Below are 19,663 nucleotides of genomic sequence, written 5' to 3' on the forward strand. Positions count from 1 at the left end.
TACCAGATTCTATGTTGCTTTTCTTTTGGATGGTTCTTCTTTAATGGAAATATACAAAGACCTTTACTAGCTTCTTTTGCCTTAAAATGTGCATTGTGGACTAGACATTTATGTTTGAATTTCCATATCCCTTGGTTATTTGACTTTCCCATATGTGTTGCTTTTAGTTTTGAAATAAATGGAAAAGTAATTCCCTGACACTTTCCGTTGCTTTGCTTCTCTGGCCTCTGTGCAAAAATAAAATTGTTCTGAAATATATTCATTAGTTAACATAAGCGTTTAAGCATTAGCTTTTAAACATGAGCATGATAAAATATTTTATTGTAAAATGTTTCTGTATTGTGTTCTCTTAATGATATCACAGGCCTTTAAAAAAAAATACCAGTACTGAGATGAGGGTCTCCTAAGTGTTACAAAACACTGGGGCTCCCCACCCCCTCCCAAAATAGTGAGTGATGTAAGCTATTAATTCTCAGTGGCCTTTCCCAACCACAGAAGATGTGCATGGTAGACAGTTATGATGGATGGTTTTGTACTGGAGGGCTCCTTATGGATGGCAGTTTAGATATAGTGATGAATTTTCCAAGTTATTTTAAAATTTGAAAACAAGGTAGTCAGACTTTTCTGTGTCTTTTAGTGTTTAACATTTGTCTACTGGGGGGCTTCCTTGGTGGCTCAGATGGTAAAAGAATCTGGCTTCAATGCAGGAGACCCAAGTTCGATCCCTGCATCAGGAGAATCCCCTGGAGAACCGAATGACAACCCACTCCAGTATTCTCGCTTGGAGAATCTGATGGACAGAGGAGCCTGGCAAGCTCCAGTCTGTGGATGGGGTTGCATAGAGTTGGACATGACTGAGCGACTAACACACACAATAGACACACAATTGTCTATTGCTGCAAAACAAATTGTCATATACTTAGTCACTTAAAATGATACACAGGTAGGTATTCACTTGTATTTCTGTAGGTCAGAAGTCCAGGTGAGTTAGAGCAGGTCCTGTGCTCAGGGTCTCACAAGGGCAAAGTCAAGGTGTTGGCAGGGCAGGGGCTGGGCTCTTATCTTGAATCTTGGAGGAAGACTTCATTTTCCAGCACATTCAGGTTGTGGGCAAAATTTCATCCTTTGTGGTTGTAAGAATGAGGCACCCGTTTCCATGCTGGCCATTGGAAGTTGTCTATATTCTTTGATATATGACCCCTTCTAGCTTGAAAATCAGCAGTGGCACATTGGATCTTTCCTGTGCTTTTACTTGTTCTCACTTGCTCTTGTGCCACCAGCCTGAGAAAACTCTGTGCTTCAAAGGGGTCAGCTGCTCAAGTCAGGCCCACTTGGATAGCTTCCATATTTTAAGGTCAACTGACTTGGGATTTTAATTACATATACCAGTCCATTCACAGAGCTACCTAGATTAGAATTTAATTGACAAACCAAGGGATGGAATTCTTTTTTTTTTTAATGTTTCAGCTGATTTTTTTATTTAAAAATTGTTTAAATATAAATTTATTTATTTTAATTGGAGGTTAATTACTTTACAATATTGTATTGGTTTTGCCATAATGGGAGGGAGGTGGGTGGAAGAAGCTTTTTAGAATTCTATCATATAGAGCATGCATAATAGAATTATTTTGTATGCCCTCTTGGAGTTTCAAACCTATTGGTTCTCTGTGCCTGAAAAGCTACATTCAAGACAGTTTATCTCTTATTTTAAGTCACTGTTATTCTATCTAATTCTGCTGTTTAGTTAAAATCTGTTGTATCTCTCTAGTCCCAAATTTGCTTTTATATATGTAATAAAGATACTCTAGAATTCTCCCTTTGTGTTTACTAAAGGTCTAGGTAAGTTGAATAGTTATTAAATAGAGTTTAGGTAAGTCTGAATGTATGGACATGAGTTTTCTAGAATAGAGTCCAATGTAAATATATATGGGCCTTACATATATGAAAAAATGTATGTAAGATTCACTACAAGCATTCCTTTATATTTTGAGGAATATTCCTTTCATAGCTGCTTGATAAATGCATGGTACAGATAGACTTCCTGGGGAAAAACATAATGATTTAACTTCTTCATTGGATTTCGGTTGCAGTGAATTTGTGTCATGGCTGTTGGAAATTGGAGAGATTCACAGGCCTGAGGAAGGTGTGCACTTGGGACAAGCATTATTGGAAAATGGAATCATCCATCATGGTAATTATTTTATCAATCACCTATTTAATTTATTTTTCCACAAGTTACATTTGCCTTTGTTGCATTGATTGGTTTAGTTTATAATACTTCTCCACATTATAGGATGGTTATGTTTTTTTCCAACATCCTAGAGTGTCTCATGTGTATAGAATATTGTTTCAGGGAATATAGGCTTATGCTGATATATTTGTTAACTTGAACAATTCCAACACAGGCAAGACTTAAATTCCAGTTAAGAATGATGTAGGATTGAGACAAGTTCCTTAATGGTGAGTTCTAACTAGAGTATTTGGGATGCTTCGTGAGTGAGGTGGCCTTAGCACTGGGCATTGTAGAGTAAATGGAACTCTGACAAGGACAGAAGGACATTCTACCCTGAAGAAGTAGTAGCTCTCAGACAGGGGAGTGTGAAGTTCATGGTGGCCTCTTCAGAACTAGCACAATGTCACAATGCAGGCCAGTGCCTTTCACAGATGAATATACTGGGGAGAGGGCTGTGATGAGAAAGGAAGGCATACACCCTAACTTAGCAGCTCTTATGTTGCTGACTGTGGTGTGTGGGACTGCTTCTGAAGGAAGTGAGGAGCTGATGGGCACCTGGAACCAGAGGAGTGACCAAAGTTTGGTTTCCGAGTTAACTGAGGAGTGGAGAGTTAGAGATTAAAGGAGATCCTGCCCACAGGGATCCTTCCTTCCTCAGGAGAAAGAAAGACCAGGGCCCTGTGCACAGGCATGAAGAAAGGGGTCCATTAGAAGCTGAGAGCATATGTGATACCTCTTTAGACTTGGGAGATGCAGAGTGAGGTAGTATTAGTCACTCAGTCGTGTTCTACTCTTTGTGACTCCATGGAGTGTAGCCCACCAGGCTCCTCTGTCCATTGGGCTCCTCCAGGCAAGAATACTGGAGTGGGTTAACATTTCCTTCTCCGGGGGATCTTCCCGCCCCAGGTACCAAACCTGGGTCTCCTGCACTACAGGCAGATTCTTTACCATCTGAGACACCAGGGGAGCCCATGAAGAATGAGCGGTGAGATCAGATTTTCTGTGCTTTCTGTCTGGATGACAGAGATAGTTAAAGAGGAGGACCAGGGGGGAGAAGATGAAGGACTGGGGACCCTCCTCCTGCAGGTGAGGGCCCAGCAGGAGGTTGAAAACCTGTGGATGTAACTCTTGAGGTAGAGGGACAGTGAGGTCATGTTTGTGAATCATTTCAAGAGAGCATCAGGTTCTCAGCATGTCAATAAGAAACACCTAAAAAAAAAAAAAACAACAAAGCAATGATCATTGAACTAAGAATAAAAGCTTGAGGAATTTCTCGTGCAAAATGTGCAAGAAGAGAAAAAGACAAGGAACTGGGACTAAATACGGATATTTGGCTATGGAGTTTTGATGTTTGTCTTTTTCCCTAAATTAGAGTGAGATGCAAATAAACTAGATTCTCCAAATTTCCCCCCAGCACAGTAGATGTTGCCAGTATAATGTCCCCATCTACCCAGATAGGAATCATCTAGCATTCCTGTTCCTTCCTCATGCCATGAAGTCCTGTGAGCCCTACTAACACACAGGTCACTAATCAGACTACTGCTGTCCCAGGATCCCCACCTTCTTCCCAGTCACCACCTTCTTTGTCCTTGTTTCAGTGTTCGTCCTCCACCCCTGTAGAATACTCTGCAGGAAACAGCTGAAGAGACCTTTTAAAACATTTATAAGATCTAGGTGTTCTCTTGCTTACAGTCATCTACTGGCTTCCCATTAAACTTAAAGACAAGTCCAGATTTTTTATGTAAATCTCTTACCAAGGCTCTTGCACATAGCCCTACATGATAGAGCCCCTGACTTCCTCTCTGAGTTGTCTGTACCTAACTCTTTACGTGGCGGCCACCCTGACCTTCTGTCTCTTCTTTGAACACTCCAAGATGACTTTTCATGTAGGATATTTGCTCTTGCTATTCTCAATCAGCAGTTGCTTAGTAATCCCTAATAAATGTCAGGGACCTTTCTAGGTCCTGGAGAAACAACAGTGAATGAATTGACAGATGCGGATGTATTGGGTCTCATCTTCCATGACACTCTGCCTTTTAGAATCCTACCCAGTCCCCATTATTTCAATAAACTTCTTTTAAATTTTTGCTATTTTTTTCATGGACTCCTTATCACTCTCTGAAATTGTCATGTTGTTTCATTTATTTCTTTGTTTAATATTTCTCCCTTTATCTGCCATCCCTATGCTAGATCTCAGTCAAAATAGAAGCACCATGAGAACAGGAGCCTTGTGTGTTAATGTATAGCAAATGCCTACAATGCCCAGAACATATAGGTGCCTCATTATTATTTCCTGAGTGAGTGAATAAATGAATGGCTATATTTTGAACAAACAGATAATACTGAGAAGTTGTATATGATTTTGTACTTGGTCCATTAATGTCATTAAAACTCCATTTAGCATTCAGTGTGCTAAAAGCATCATCCAATATCTTATAAGTTAAAGTGAAAAGATACTGAGCTAGATGGCTTTCCTGTTTGTGTTTGACTTTCCCTTCTAACCCCACCTTCAGGTATATATTGGGACAAGGATTGAATGTATTTGTTTTATCCTATATTTTATTGAAGATAAAGGAGGTGGCACATATAGCAGTTTTGTGTATAATCATTAACTGTCAGAAATGATTATTCTTTTCCCATTCCAGACTGTATAATTCCAGGGACTATGCATTACCCATAGAACAAGGAAGGCAAAATCTGTTTATGGACACTTTGTTTATTCCATTATTCCTTACTGATCAGTTATTCCTTACTGATTCTTTCCTTCTTTCTACATGGGAGATATTATGCTAGGTACTTGAAGGTATGTGTACATGAATCAGGGATATTTTTTCTATGGTCTGATGGTTTTAAGCCCATCTTTTTACTTTGTTCATTATGAAATCCAGCTTTGATATATCTCCTTTCAGAGAAGACAGAAATCTACTAGGTTAGGAGAACTAATTTTTTGCAGGGACTTTTGAGAAGGAAAGCTGTATTGGTTAGCACTAGCTGCTGTAGTAAGTAAACCTTCCCAACACATTATAGGAGGCTCACATTATAGAAGCTAATTTTTTACTTACATAAAATTTAGTTAATAGTGAAGGATGAGGTTGTGGCATTCGGCTGTGTATAGGGTTTTGGTGCCTGATATAGCCTTGACCATCTTCAATCCAGTGTTCCTAAATGTCACCTTGGAGGAACGGTGGTTTTTTGTTTGTTTTAAATAGGTTTGTACATTTCCCATTGTATATCATTTTTGTGCACATACCTGTGGACACAACTCAGATATGTGATTGCTTCCCTGGTGGCTCAGCTGGTAAAGAGTCTACTTGCAATGTAGAAGACCTGGGTTTGATCCCTGGGTTGGGAAAATCCCTTGGAGAAGGGAATGATACCCACCCCAGTATTCTGGCCTGGAGAATTCCATGGACTGACTCTCTCAAAGAGTCAGACACGAGTGATCAACTTTCACTCACTCACTCACTTGACTGTAAAAGACTCCTAAAAACGTCCTGTAGTTGCATATGCAGGAAAAACAGAAGCTAACGCAATTTGGTAGTCAGTTACTTAATTTCTGCCCCTGAGGCTTAGCTCCTAGGTCAATATAAAATCAATGAATATATGAAAGCTAGAATAATCATAATACATGTGTTAATGTTTTACAATGATATCTGCAAACAGTAGTCACAGAAATCACTTTTAACACTTTTATTTTCAGTTGAGGTTATTGTGACTCCTGCTGCTAATCTGAGTCACTTTAATCCTTTATGAATTAGAAATAACACATAAAAAGAATAGTCTTAAAGCTATCTGTCAACAATGGATGCTGCTATTTAAATTGTTTAAAAAATTATGGATATGTAACTTTCTTTACTTCTGTGTGATGAGTTAACTATATTTTAGAAAGAGCTACTTCGTTTGCTACAGTATTTTCTTTTTTGACTATGAGATACCTTGTGACAGATAACAGAATATTGGAGAAGCTTTATTTCCAATGCTGGAAAGGTCAGGGCATGGAAAGAGGTTGTCCTTTCAAAGGAGCTGTGAGATTATTTTCAAGTCAACTATCCTCTCTTGCTTTATTTCAACATAGATGACCCAGAAATTGTATGAGGAAGAGTTGCTTGTTTGTTTAGTGAATTGAGTTCTAAAAACAGAAGAAAGTGAAAGTGTTAGTCACTCAGTTGTGTCCAACTCTTTGCGACCCCATGAACTGTAGTCTGCCGGGCTCCTCAGTCTGTGGGATTCTCTAGGCAAGAATACTCTAGTGGGTATCCATTCCCTTCTCCAGGGGATCTTCCTGACCCACGGATCGAACCTTGGTCTCTTGCACTGCAGACAGATTCTTTATCATCTGAGCCACCAGACATGACTGTTATGGGTGGACTTTACAATTAACAAAACTGTTATTACTTTCCCTGAATACATTAATAGCTAGGCAAACATATTAAAGTCACTTTTAAGTTGGTACAAAGTTGATGTGGAATGATACTTATTCAATATCTTCATGAACATAGTTATCTAGAGTCTGACCAGTTCAGGACTGCTAAAAGATCTGGAAGGAATCACAGAGGGAACCACCCTTATTCATTTTAGTAATATAAGTATCAAAATATTTTTAACTACCTCCTTCTAGAAAGAGAAAAAAATCAACAACGTAAACCTTTTTTTGAATGGATATCATAATTTCAGTCCTAATCAACTCTCCCCAGGCTCAGTATTGTCTCCAATAGGAATACAATTTTGAAAAGAAAGTAGTAGGTAAGTTCTGAATTAAAATTTATTTTGAAATTTCAAACACAAGAACGCTTTATTTAACTTAAAAGAATTGAAATATTTATTATATGATTAACTCTTTTTTTTCCCCTGAGAAATATAGCACTGAGTACACTCCATGAGTATTGTTTGATTTTGATGACCTGTGTTATTACTGTTACTACTATCTGATCAGCTGTAGTGTCAGATTTCACATGTTAGAACTTTTGTCACTGGAAATAATGTTGTTTTTTTTTTTAAGTGTTCACAATTAACTAATAGAGGTTCTCCCAAAGTATGGTTAGAGAACACATTATGCAATTTCACATTAATAATTTTATTAGGATGAAGAAATAAGAACCAGACAGGCTAGTTTCATTAGTATGTGATTTCAGCTGCATTTTAGTGAAAATAGAATTCCTAAAATAAAATTGAATGAGTCATCTGTTTTAAAAGGAACCAGCAAAAAAGAAAAAAAAGTCGACTATTATTGCTATTATTCACGTTGCAAATATTGCTGGGAACTTCATCAGAGGCTGAGCCTTGCTATACTGGGAATTCTTGGGTTGGGACAGCATATACTTTCTCTGTGGTAGGTTGATAATGTTCTTCTTATCTGGCTCTATTATTTGCATTAAAAATGCTTATGTGAGAATTCTGAGGGCTCATTCATTATAGCCAGTGGTGTGCTGAAGTTGGCTGGTATAAGCTCTAGAGAGCAGATGATTAAATGTTTTTTTAAAAATTGCAAGCTGATTGTTAAGCACAGCTATTATTAAAATGAAATGACGTAAATATATAAGTACATATATTATAAATTTAATATATTCTTAAATCTCATCACTTCCTAATTCTTTTACTACATTTTATTGTTTATGGACTTGGTATTATTTGTATCTACTATTTTTTTATGGTGGGAATACTAAATAATCATGTGTCACTGCATGTCTAATTCTGTGTTTAGTGACTTTATTTGGGGAGCTTGAAATTGGCCAGTGTGGGAATTTTTGGTACCATGGATATTGGCAAATTATACACATCAGTGTTCCTTCTGCCTCGTCACCAGAGAGACAGCTGTTAAACATTTGCCAGTACATTCCCGGTAATGCCCAGTGTTGCATAGTTGTTTAAAAGATGGTATTAAGCAACCTTCCTCATCAGCTAATAAAGCCATTCCCTCCTCAGGAAGTTGGGGGGAATAAATTTCAGTGCAGAACTATTCACTATTTTTCTAAGGGAACAGCTACAAGTTACAGATTAACCCAAGAATTATGATCAAAATCACAAGAGTTTACCTTACAGTGAAGGACTCCATTTTTTAATAGGTTGACCCACCACTTCCTTTATTGTGGCAGGAGACCTTTGGACCCAAGTTTCCTTGAATTTTGGAATATCAATATAATCATTTATTTCAATGACTCTTAAGGGATAAAAATGAGAATTATTAATAGGTAGATTCTGTAGGAGAAATAAATAACTAGTTCTGAAACATGTTGTAGGATTTCAAAATATTTCTTTTGATTTTATTTTTCTTTCACATATGTTTTTCTTTTTGACTTAACCTAGAAAAAGAGATGCCAAAAGGTGATGTTGTCTTTTTGGCAGCAGTCATATCTCAGTTTTATGGCTATTAAGTCATTCATTTGGTTTGGATAGGTTAGGGTGAAATAGCTGAAACTTTGTATACGTGTGTGTGTGTGTGTGTGTGTTACAAGTCTGTTGTTTTTCCTATGGATTCACCTAAAATGGTTTATTAGAATTAATCCTGACAGGTTTTTCTCTCTCTTCAACTTTTTTAGCAAAAAGTAAAGGTCAAAGTCTTCTATCTAATCATGAAAATAGAACCCATTGCAATAAATCATCTTTTCTGCAAATGTTGCATTCCCTGTAAAGAAACATTTAAATGTAAACTCTTTGAGATTTAATTTGAGGTTTTTCCTTTCTAAAACAATTATTTTTTTATTAGACTACCTATAAAATACTTCTGGAAAAAATAAAACTTGAAAGTTTAGAAGGAGTCTTTATAAATATGAAAATCATCCTAAGAATGAAAGTGAAGGGTGACCACTCTCACTTTCCATTTAAGAAAAAAAAATTAAACAATGTAAAAGAAAAGCATTTGTAATGTAAGAAAACTGTTAAAAGTTTGTTATCAGTTACGTATTGAATTTATCTAATGTACTCTGGAGATTTAAACACAGGATAAATGGTTAAGATCCATGTATGTGTGGTCTTGGCTTGATTGCTATAAGATAAGACAGATAAATGCTAAAACTCACTTCTGGGGCTGAGAATCAAATTATGACTCACTAACTGGAGTATCTGCTATTTGAAGGGCACTTTCTGCTTGACTTTGAGCATTGTGAAGAAATAGAAAATACATACTCATTTATTAAAGTATATATATATACTATGCTAATATGTATAGTATGTATGGTGTATGTATCTGTTACATATACTATGCTAGCTGAATGTTGCTAACCTCAGTTTAGTTCTTCAGTCCTTCTGTGGAAATCGTAACTATATCACAAAATCTTATCATTAATCTTACTGTCGAAATACTGGATTAGCATTACTATGTTAGGGAAACAAAAGCTTTTGGTAAAACTAAAAACTTTTGGTATTTGGGAATGTGTTTTACAAATATGTTTTTATCTTCTACTTTTTAGATTGTCAGGATTTTAATATGCTGTTCTTATATTCTTAGTTACAGATAAACATCAGTTCAAACCAGAACAGATGCTATATAGATTTCGTTATGATGATGGAACCTTTTATCCAAGAAATGAGATGCAGGATGTTATTTCAAAGGTAATAGCCTCTCCCACAACCTTTAATCAATGGAAGAATTCATGTTGTCCTACTGAAGCAAGATAAAATTTTGTAGGGAGACCAAAATTCTTCTGGTATAGGAAGTTTTTATGTGACATATGGAAACAAGCCTCTTGGTGTTTTCTTGCCATTATAAGAATTGTAATGTTAAATCCTATTGTTTTTTTCTCTTATCTTCTTCTAATGCAGTTGCATCACTTGAAGATTATATCCATTGAAAACTATTTTACATGTAGCAACAAGTGGTCATGATACTTGAATACATTTAACAAAAATACAAATTATAAAATTCATGAAATATCATTTTTCTTTGTACACTTGGGAAACTCTATATTGACATATAATGATCAAGTAGTATGGTGGGTCATTGCATAGATTTATAAATCATCTGTTTGCATTATATGTTGAAATTTTATATTTTAGGAAAAATAATTTTTAAGATATTTGTCACATGTATGTATATATGCCATATGTATGTGTATGTACACACACATGAATGTATATATGTATACTTATATGTGTGTGTATGTATATACAAATACCTATATGTATATACATGTATATATGTATTTAGTTCAGTTTAGTCGCTCAGTTGTGTCTGACACTTTGCGACCCGATGAACTGCAGCATGCCAGGCCTCCCTGTCCATCACCAACTCCCGGAGTCCACCCAAACTCATGTCCATTGAGTTGGTGATGCCATTCAACCATCTCATCCTCTATTGTCCCCTTCTCCTCCTGCCTTCAATCTTTCCCAGCATCAGGGTCTTTTCCAATGAGTCAGCTCTTCACATCAGGTGGCCAAAGTATTGGAGTTTCAGCTTCAACATCAGTCCTTCCAGTGAACACCCAGATCAGTCGATCTCCTTTAGGATGGACTGGTTGGATCTCCCTGCAGTCCAAGGGACTTTCAAGAGTTTTCTCCAACACCAGAGTTCAGAAGCATCAGTTCTTCTGCACTCAGCTTTCTTTATAGTCCAACTTTCACATCCATACATGACTACTGGAAAAACCATAACCTTGACTAGATGGACCTTTGTTGACAAAGGAATGTCTCTGCTTTTTAATATGCTGTCTAGGTTGGTCATAACTTTCCTTCCAAGGAGTAAGTGTCTTTGAATTTCATGGCTGCAATCACCATCTGCAGTGATTTTGGAGCCCAGAAAAATAAAGTCTCACACTGTTTCCACTGTTTCCCCATCTAATTGCCAAGAAGTGATGGGACCGGATGCCATGATCTTCGTTTTCTGAATGTTGAGCTTTAAGCCAGCTTTTTCACTCTCCTCTTTCACTTTTTCACTTTGATCAAGAGGCTCTTTAGTTCTCCTTCACTTTCTGCTATAAGGGTGGTGTCATCTGCATATCTGAGGTTATTGATATTTCTCCCGGCAATCTTGATTCCAGCTTGTGCTTCTTCCAGTCCAGCGTTTCTCATGATGTACTCTGCATACAAATTAAATAAGCAGGGTGACAATATACAGCCTTGACGTATTCCTTTTCCTATTTGGAACCAGTCTGTTGTTCCATGTCCAGTTCTAACTGTTGCTTCCTGACCTGCATACAGATTTCTCAAGAGGCCAGTCAGGTGTTCTGGTATTCCCATCTCTTTCAGAATTTTCCAGTTTATTGTGATCCACACAGTCAAAGGCTTTGGCATAGTCAATAAAGCAGAAATAGATGTTTTCTGGAACTCTCTTCCATTTTCCATGATCCAGTGAATGCTGGCAATTTGATCTCTGGTTCCTCTGCCTTTTCTAAAACCAGCTTGAACATCTGGAAGTTCATGGTTCACGTATTGCTGAAGCCTGGCTTGGAGAATTTTGAGCATTACTTTACTAGCATGTGAGATGAGTGCAATTGTGCAGTAGTTTGTGCATTCTTTGGCACTGCCTTTCTTTGGGGTTGGAATGCAAACTAACCTTTTCCAGTCCTATGGCCACTGCTGAGTTTCCCAAATTTGCTGGCATATTGAGTGCAACACTTTCACAGCATCATCTTTCAGGATTTGAAATAGCTCAACTGGGATTCCATCACCTCTACTAGCTTTGTTCATAGTGATGCTTTCTAATGCTCACTTGACTTCACATTCCAGGATGTCTGGCTCTAGGTGAGTGATCACACCATCGTGATTATCTGGGTCATGAAGATCTTTTTTGTACAGTTCTTCTGTGTATTCTTGCCACGTCTTCTTAATATCTTCTGCTTCTGTTAGGTCCATACCATTTTTGTCCTTTATAGAGCCCATCGTTGCAAGAAATGTTCCCTTATTATCTCTAATTTTCTTGAAGAGATCTCTAGTCTTTCCCATTCTATTGCTTTCCTCTATTTCTTTGCATTGATTGCTGAGGAAGGCTTTTTTGTATGTATGCATATGTGTATATATGTATATCATATGCATGTTTGTACATGCATATGTATGAATGTCACTTGTAGGTGAAAAATTAATAACACAATTTAATCCTATTTTAGTTATTCAGATATTATTTTTTAATATAATGTAACATTTGAATAACTTTCAAATTGGTTAAGATTGTGTAATAATTTCAGAATAATCTATTTCTAAATTTCATTGGTATGTCCATTGACTGATTTTACTTGTTTTTGACATATCTTTATTTTACAACAGGGTGTACGATTATATTGTCGTCTTCATAGTCTGTTTACTCCAGTTGTAAGGTGAGTCTAGTTTCTAAATTCTGGGCAGTTTAAATGAAAATATTTATATTGCATATTAGGTAAATATTATTAAGCTGAACATAGCGTATTTTATTTTTCTTCCAAATGTGAACATTTTGCTCTTAAAGATATTTTAAGTAACAATTTATCTTAAAATATTTCAAAATTTTCTGGAGCTCTAATTATAGAGTTTCTTCTATACTTTTTATTCTGATTTCTAAAATTATTTGCCATTAATTCATAGTAAGGAGAAGGAAATGCCAACCCACCCCAGTGTTCTTGCCTGGAAAGTCCCAGGGATGGAGGAACCTCGTGGGCTGCCGTCTATGGGGTTGCACAGAGTTGGACACGACTGAAGTGACTTAGCAACATAGTAAATTACAGGTTTGATAATGAAATTATCCACAGTCAGTTAGTATTTGATAAATAATAGTTGAGTAACCAGAGAGGATTTCAAAATACTATTTACTAATAAATATTTACCATTATGATTACTTGTATATTAATTTTTTTGTATATTAACTTTTTCAATTAGACTTATGATCAAATCTTTGACTTGTATTTTATGTCAAAATATTTTCTTTTAATCATCTTTTATTGAAATAAGAAGTTTTGCACTTGAAACTTAAGAATTAATTTGGATTTAAAAATTTTATCAGTTTCTCTATACCATGTTTTTACTTCTGAAGAGATATGCCTTTCTGGTTTCTAAAGAGAAATTAGAATTCATTTTCAGTTTATCCTTTTAGAAACATAGCAGAAAACTTTGAGTTTTATGTTATGATTACTAATAGAGATAATCAAGAGCAGAATTGTATTTGTAGTATCCACAAACTGATAGAACTGATATAATGTAATATAATAGTAAATTAATTTCAGATGGCCAGATTTCATTTGGAGTTTATTGACTAAAACATATTTTTCAGAACAAAAAAATGAATGTATGATTTCTAAAATGAATGTAGAGGCTTTTCAGTCATGGATATAGAATCCAGGCGTTTGATGGACAGTGTTTCTATTTTTCACTCTGGTTTCCAATTCCAAGGAAATGCAGAGCTTAAAAAAATATTCCAAAAGTTGCTGATTAAGTGTTGGAATGCCCACACTTCAGATCCTGAAAGAGAAAACAGGGTCTTACCTATTACCCCTGAAAATGCCCTGTCCACTTTCATAAGCAGGCTTCACAAAGTAAAAAAAAAAAAAAAGAAAGAAACCAGTATTTGTTGATTCTCTGCTATATTCCTGGCACAGACTTTCTGTAAATATTTTGGATAGCATAATGCTAAAAAATGGTTACTTAATAATAGCACATGGGTTTTTTTGTACTTGTATGTGTGTTCAGTTGATCAGTTGTGTCTGACTCTTTGAAATCCCGTGGACTGTAGCCCATCAGGGTCCTTTGTCCATGGGATTCTCCAAGCAAGAATACTGGAGTGGGTTGCCGTGCCCTCCTCCAGGGGATCTTTCCAACGCAGAGATTGAACCCAGGTCTTAAACTAATAGAAACCGATACTGGATTATTTTTTCATGTCATGTGTGTGTCTGTGTGTATGTAGGTTTTATATATGAGAAAATGTGTTCTGAAAATATATTTTAGCCACGTGAGATTTTTTATCAAGAAAGTTACATTCTAAAAGAGCTGATAAGAAGGAATTGTTCTTTGGCTAGAAATGACAATGGTTTATGAGTTGTCAAGGGTAAATTTATGGGGAAAAAACCCATAAAGCAGATGGAATGTGTGATAGTCATGCTTTTAATATGTATGAACTCAGCTTATGAAAAGAAAAATGACTTGGGTGAAAAAATCGATAGAGCCACATGTATTCTATAAAAACTACCCTGTCCTTCTTTTTGACACGTATGGAAGCCAAGATGAAATGGATGATGGGGTGTCAGAAATGGAGACAGATTTTAAAAGATTAAAAAAAAAATCTGCTGTTGATTACTGGCTAACCTAGTACATTCACTATTGAAATTTCAGGAATTTCAGTCATATTTTGGAGAGCTTTTTATGAGAGTGGATGAAATGATGTCAATATTAATTGTAAATTGCTGACAGAAGTTAAAAGAACCATGAATATAGCCAGTAATTATTTGTCACGTCAAGTTGATTGCAGTTTGGATTTTTTTTTTTTTTTGACATTTTGAAAGACTCTCCTTTTCTCATTCCATTTTGATTTAGGCCAGCAAAATAAATGAATCATAGATTTCTGCCCTTGGGGTCTTGTTCTGATCCTGAGCACTTTGTAGTTATCTAACTAGACTTTGAAAGATTTCTCAGATCCAGGAACTTCTGCAGACAGGAGAGTCTGCTCTCGGTTCCCTTGGCTGCCTGGGGATGTGGTGTGACTAAGGCCATGCTGTGATCAGACAAAATGACAAGGTTCTTCGTGTGTTTCCCTCTGGGGAGGCCTGAGGTCTGCCACTGCTGAGGCAACTGAATCATCCTCCAGGGCAAATCCGGCCTACCTGGAGAATTCAAGAGCAGAAATGCAAAGGGTGGCTTTATTCTCCACATTTTGAGGAGTTCTTTCGTAAACCCTATCTTGATTTAAAGGGAAGGAATTCTGTTTTATTATTCTTTTGTTAATGAGCAATTATATTTCTAGCCAAGTTATTACCAGATAACATAGCAGTAATAATCAATTTGGATATAAGAAAATGTGGAAGAAGAAATGTCCTGTTTTGGTATGCTTGTGGGTTCCTTCTCCTGGTGTGAACTGATGAAGGGAATTGTCAGGTGTTGCGTAAACCTTGTAAAGCTCCCTTATTTACATGTAAGTGGGGCAATCATTTCAGAAATCAATTCAGATTCCATCGAGTAAACTTTTCTGTTGCACACTGATACTAAATGAAGTGATCCTGGTGCTTATTTATCCCCCTCTTTTTTTCCCCCTTACTTACCCTCTTGCTTAGTGTTTTTGGTTTCTCTTTCCTTTGTAGAGATAAAGATTATCACTTAAGAACCTACAAGTCGGTCGTTATGGCCAACAAGCTGATAGACTGGTTGATTGCACAGGTAAATAGACAAATAGAAATTGCTGAGTTACCTTCATGGCTGCTTTAAACTTTGAGGTGATTTAGGGATTTTAAAAACTCCCTACTTGCCAATGAGACACAGTGAAATGACTTGACCAAGTTCATACAGCTGGAATGAAGCAGAATTAGGATTTGAACCTGGATCATCTGATTTCAGAGTTTTCACTTAATTTTTATGCTGTATTGTCTTTCAAGAGGGAGATGTTTTGTGATTCAAAAATATCAGCTGAGATCCATTCAAAATACTAAGTGTAATTTGAATATCACTAAAGAAAAGTGTGTATATGTACTAAAGTTTCTCATGTTTTGTTTACAGATTTTTTTAAGGTATCTAATGTTTAGTCCTAGCAAGTTATTCTAGTCACCTTGTGCCGTCTTCTCTGTTAGATGATAATTGTATCTTGATATTATCAGCTTTGGTATCCATCTGCACACATTGTAAATAAGAAAGTGCAGAATTTATTGTGATTGTCACTCTGCTTCTCAGAGTGTGGGAGCTGACAGCTGGTACTGAGAAAATGTTATTTGCAACTCAAGGCATCCAGCCCATTATAATATATATTCAAATATAAATTTATTTAGATGTTTTATCATACTAGATTAACTAATAAATAATCAAATGTTTTCCACGGGTTAAAGGAAAGGCCAAGAAAACTGATATTTGCTTTGACAGAACTTACTATTTTGGAGAAGGGAATATGGCTTGGTTGAAATGCTGTTACATTTGGATATTTGGATATTTGAGTCAAGTTAGTTTTTTGTTATTGAAGAAAATCATCTACATCTTTTGTTACAAGTGAATAATAGTATTTGATGCTCAGTCATGGAAATGTTTATTTTTGCCTTAAATATAAATGTTTAATTCGTATTTGATTTATCTGTGCACATACTTCTTGAAATTTTTATTATTTAATATTAACTTCTAGACTATCCAGGAATACCTGGTTTTACATTTAGTATTTAGATTTATTTTATTGAGAAATTAAGATCTTAAAGCAAACAGTTCTTTTTTAGATAAAACCCAAATTCCAGTGTTCAATGGGTTTACTAGTGTGAAAACCATTTATAATATGTTGATCAGTGCATGTCATTGGGATTGGTTCTATGTTTGGTAATAGAGTTGAAATTTCACATAGAAATTATACTGTTACAGAATTCACATGAATTCTTCTACGTTGATTATGTGAGAAAACTGAAGAAAGTTTTTTTTTTTTTTTTGAAGCAAAGGCTAATACTGAATAAATATTTAGAGTTCTGACAAAGGAAGTCAGTCATCAACTTTTTTTTTTCCTTTTTGGCACTTTTACTTTCCAAATATGAACATTAAAAGACTAAAAGAAGTTGCTCAAAACCCAGACCAAGTTGCAATTCTCTTTTACTTCAGGTTTTCTTTCTGGTCTGTTATGGCAGTGACTGTAGAAATGCTTGTGCATAGTAGAATTGAAATTGAAATGGACTAGGATACAGGTAATCTGGTCTGATGACAGCTTTGCTGTTAAGCAGTTATGCAAACTTGCGTGAGTCACTCAGTCTGTCTAGATTTTTATCTTCACAACTGTTTCCTGCTTACTGGAATAACTATATATATCAGCTCTTCTCCATCACTTAGGAGAAGGAAATGGCAACCCACTCCAGTGTTCTTGCCTGGAGAATCCCAGGGACGGGGGAGCCTGGTGGGCTGTTGTCTATGGAGGTTGCACAGAGTCAGACACAACTGAAGTGACTTAGCAGCAGCTCCATCACTTAAGCTTTATGATTCTGATAGTGTAAAACTTGCATATATGTAAGTATCAGACATAATTAACTCTAGCTTTAGATTAGGACAACATGGGCTGGCTTTGAGGAGAAAGGTATGGTAATGGAATGATAAGAGAATGGTAAATTAAAGTTCTTAAGCTAAAATGAACAAGAGATTTTATTTTAAAGGAAGAGTCTCTTTCCACCAAGGCCGTCAGTTGAATAATAAGTGTATACTTTTGGTGATTATTAAAACAAGCTTTTACTGTGAATTTAACATTTAAGCAGGTGCTTTGGTGATTAAAATAAAAGAAGCCAACAAAACAGAAAGCAGACATGGTTCCTGCCTTCAAGGGACTGTTAGTCAGTTGGGCGGATTTTTATACTTCCTCTAAGGCTCTGCTTCAGCATCATCTCCCCCAGTAAACTGTGCTGGATCCTCCAGACTTGGCTCAGCATCTTCCTCTGTGGTCCCAGTTCCCTGGATGTATCTGTCTTAGATAATCCCACTTTATATTGAAACTGTCCCCGTGATTCTTAGGGTGGGGGCTGGTTAACTTATGTGCCAGCACCTAGTATAACACCTGTTTGGGGGTATTGACTAAATTGGATGACGGTGGCATCACTGACTCAATGGACATGAGTTTGAGCAAACTCCGGGAGAGAGCGAAGGACAGGGAAACCTGGCATGCTTCAGTCCGTGGGGTAGCAAAGAGGTGGACACATCTTAGTGACTGAACAACAAAACAACAACTTATATATTTTAAGTGACTCGGTTCTTCAGATTTCAATTATGAGGGCAGGGAAGTGTTTTGTGTTTGAGTGTTTTACTCTGTTACTTCTAGCACTTAGCACACTGTGTAGCAAAAAAAAAAATCTTTTGTGTGAATGTATGGACATTACTAACAGATTTTGAAAAGAGTACAGATGCATTGTCTAAAGATACAGATTGTAATTCTCGTGATCATTGACAGGAGGATTAGGGAGGGTAGAGTTGTTATAGCATAAGGTGGTACTTGTGTTGATCCTTGATAGACTGATAGGTAGAATTTAAGGCACTGAGTGGAATGAATGATTCCATGAATGAGAACGAGGATGGAAATAAACAAAAGGGAGTCCTGCCAACAGTCTGGAAGCCAAATTGATGACAGCAAAGGTGACCTAACCTTTGGAAAATAGGTCTGGAGGGGTATAATGAAGTCAGGGTTATGGGAGGCATGCAAAGCCCAACACAGAATGTTGATACTTTATGATTATAAAAAATGAGAGTTAGTTTAAAGTTTTGGTACATGGTATTCCTGTGTGTGTGCAGGCTTAGTCCCTTCAGTCCTGTCTGACTCTGTACGATCCTGAGGACGATAGCCCTCCAGGCTTCTCTGTCCCTGGAATTCTCTAGGCAAGAATACTAGAGTGGGTTGCCCTGCCCTGCTCCAGGGGATCTTTCCTGCATCTCTTAATGTCTCCTGCATTGGCCGGCAGGTGCTTTACCACTAGCGCCACCTGAAAAGCCTAGTATTCCTGCGTAAGGAAGTTTAATTCTAAGGACTTTCCTAGACTTTGCCTTCCAATGCAGTGGGTACAGGGTCAATCCCTGATCCGGGAGCTAATATCCCACATCCTTGTGGCCAAAAACCCAAAACATAGAACAGAAACAATATTGTAACAATATTGAATTTAAAAATGGGCCATACCAGAAAAAAGTCTTTAAAAAAAACAAAGAAAATTTAATTCTATAATGGCAATATTAGAGAAAATACAGGAGTACAATATTAGAGACAGTACAGGAAAAGAATTATGGCAATTTAGAAGTAAGATGAAGAAACACTGGATTAGGGTGCTGACATAGGAATGAAATAGAAGCCAGAGAGAAGAAAGGATGGATTTGGTAGAGTATTGTTGTTGTTCAGGCACTCAGTAGCTCAGTCATGTCTGACTCTTTGTGACCGCATGGACTGCAGCATGCCAGGCTTTCCTGTCCTTCACTATCTCCCAGAGTTTGCTCAAATTCATGTCTATTGAGTCGATGATGCCATCCACCCATCTTATCCTCTGTCTCCCTCTTCTCCTCCTGCCCTCAGTCTTTCCCAGAAGAGTATTGTACCTAAGAGCTAAAAGATAGGGCTAGAAAAAAATGAGATAATATGTAAGAAAGCACTTCTTAAACTGTAAAACATACAACTGTAAGGTTATATAGACACAGATACAACAGATATATACATATATACATACATATTCATATACATAGTCCTGTTGGTATCTAGGAGATATTGGTCACAGGACCCTTGCAGGTACCAAAATCCACAGATGCTCAAGCCCCTTGTATAAAATGCATTTGCATATAATCTCCCATATCTTTTAATCAACCTTAAGATTACTTTTAATACCTGATGAAATGTAAATGCTATATAAA

At 36.6% G+C, this 19,663-nt stretch overlaps 1 protein-coding gene across 2 annotated transcripts in view; it reads left to right on the top strand.

Annotated features, from left to right (window-relative positions):
* Nucleotides 1-19,663, top strand: part of PREX2 (phosphatidylinositol-3,4,5-trisphosphate dependent Rac exchange factor 2) — a 301,596-nt gene that overhangs the window by 110,481 nt on the left and 171,452 nt on the right. For both annotated transcript variants that reach the window (XM_061438929.1, XM_061438928.1), the window contains exons 11-14: nt 2,091-2,191; nt 9,678-9,781; nt 12,428-12,477; nt 15,421-15,496. In XM_061438929.1, coding sequence (XP_061294913.1) covers nt 2,091-2,191; nt 9,678-9,781; nt 12,428-12,477; nt 15,421-15,496 — 331 coding nt within the window. The remainder of the gene's footprint in view (nt 1-2,090; nt 2,192-9,677; nt 9,782-12,427; nt 12,478-15,420; nt 15,497-19,663) is intronic.

Source organism: Bos javanicus, chromosome 14 (genome assembly GCF_032452875.1).
Source record: "Bos javanicus breed banteng chromosome 14, ARS-OSU_banteng_1.0, whole genome shotgun sequence".
Taxonomy (NCBI): Eukaryota; Metazoa; Chordata; class Mammalia; order Artiodactyla; family Bovidae; genus Bos; species Bos javanicus.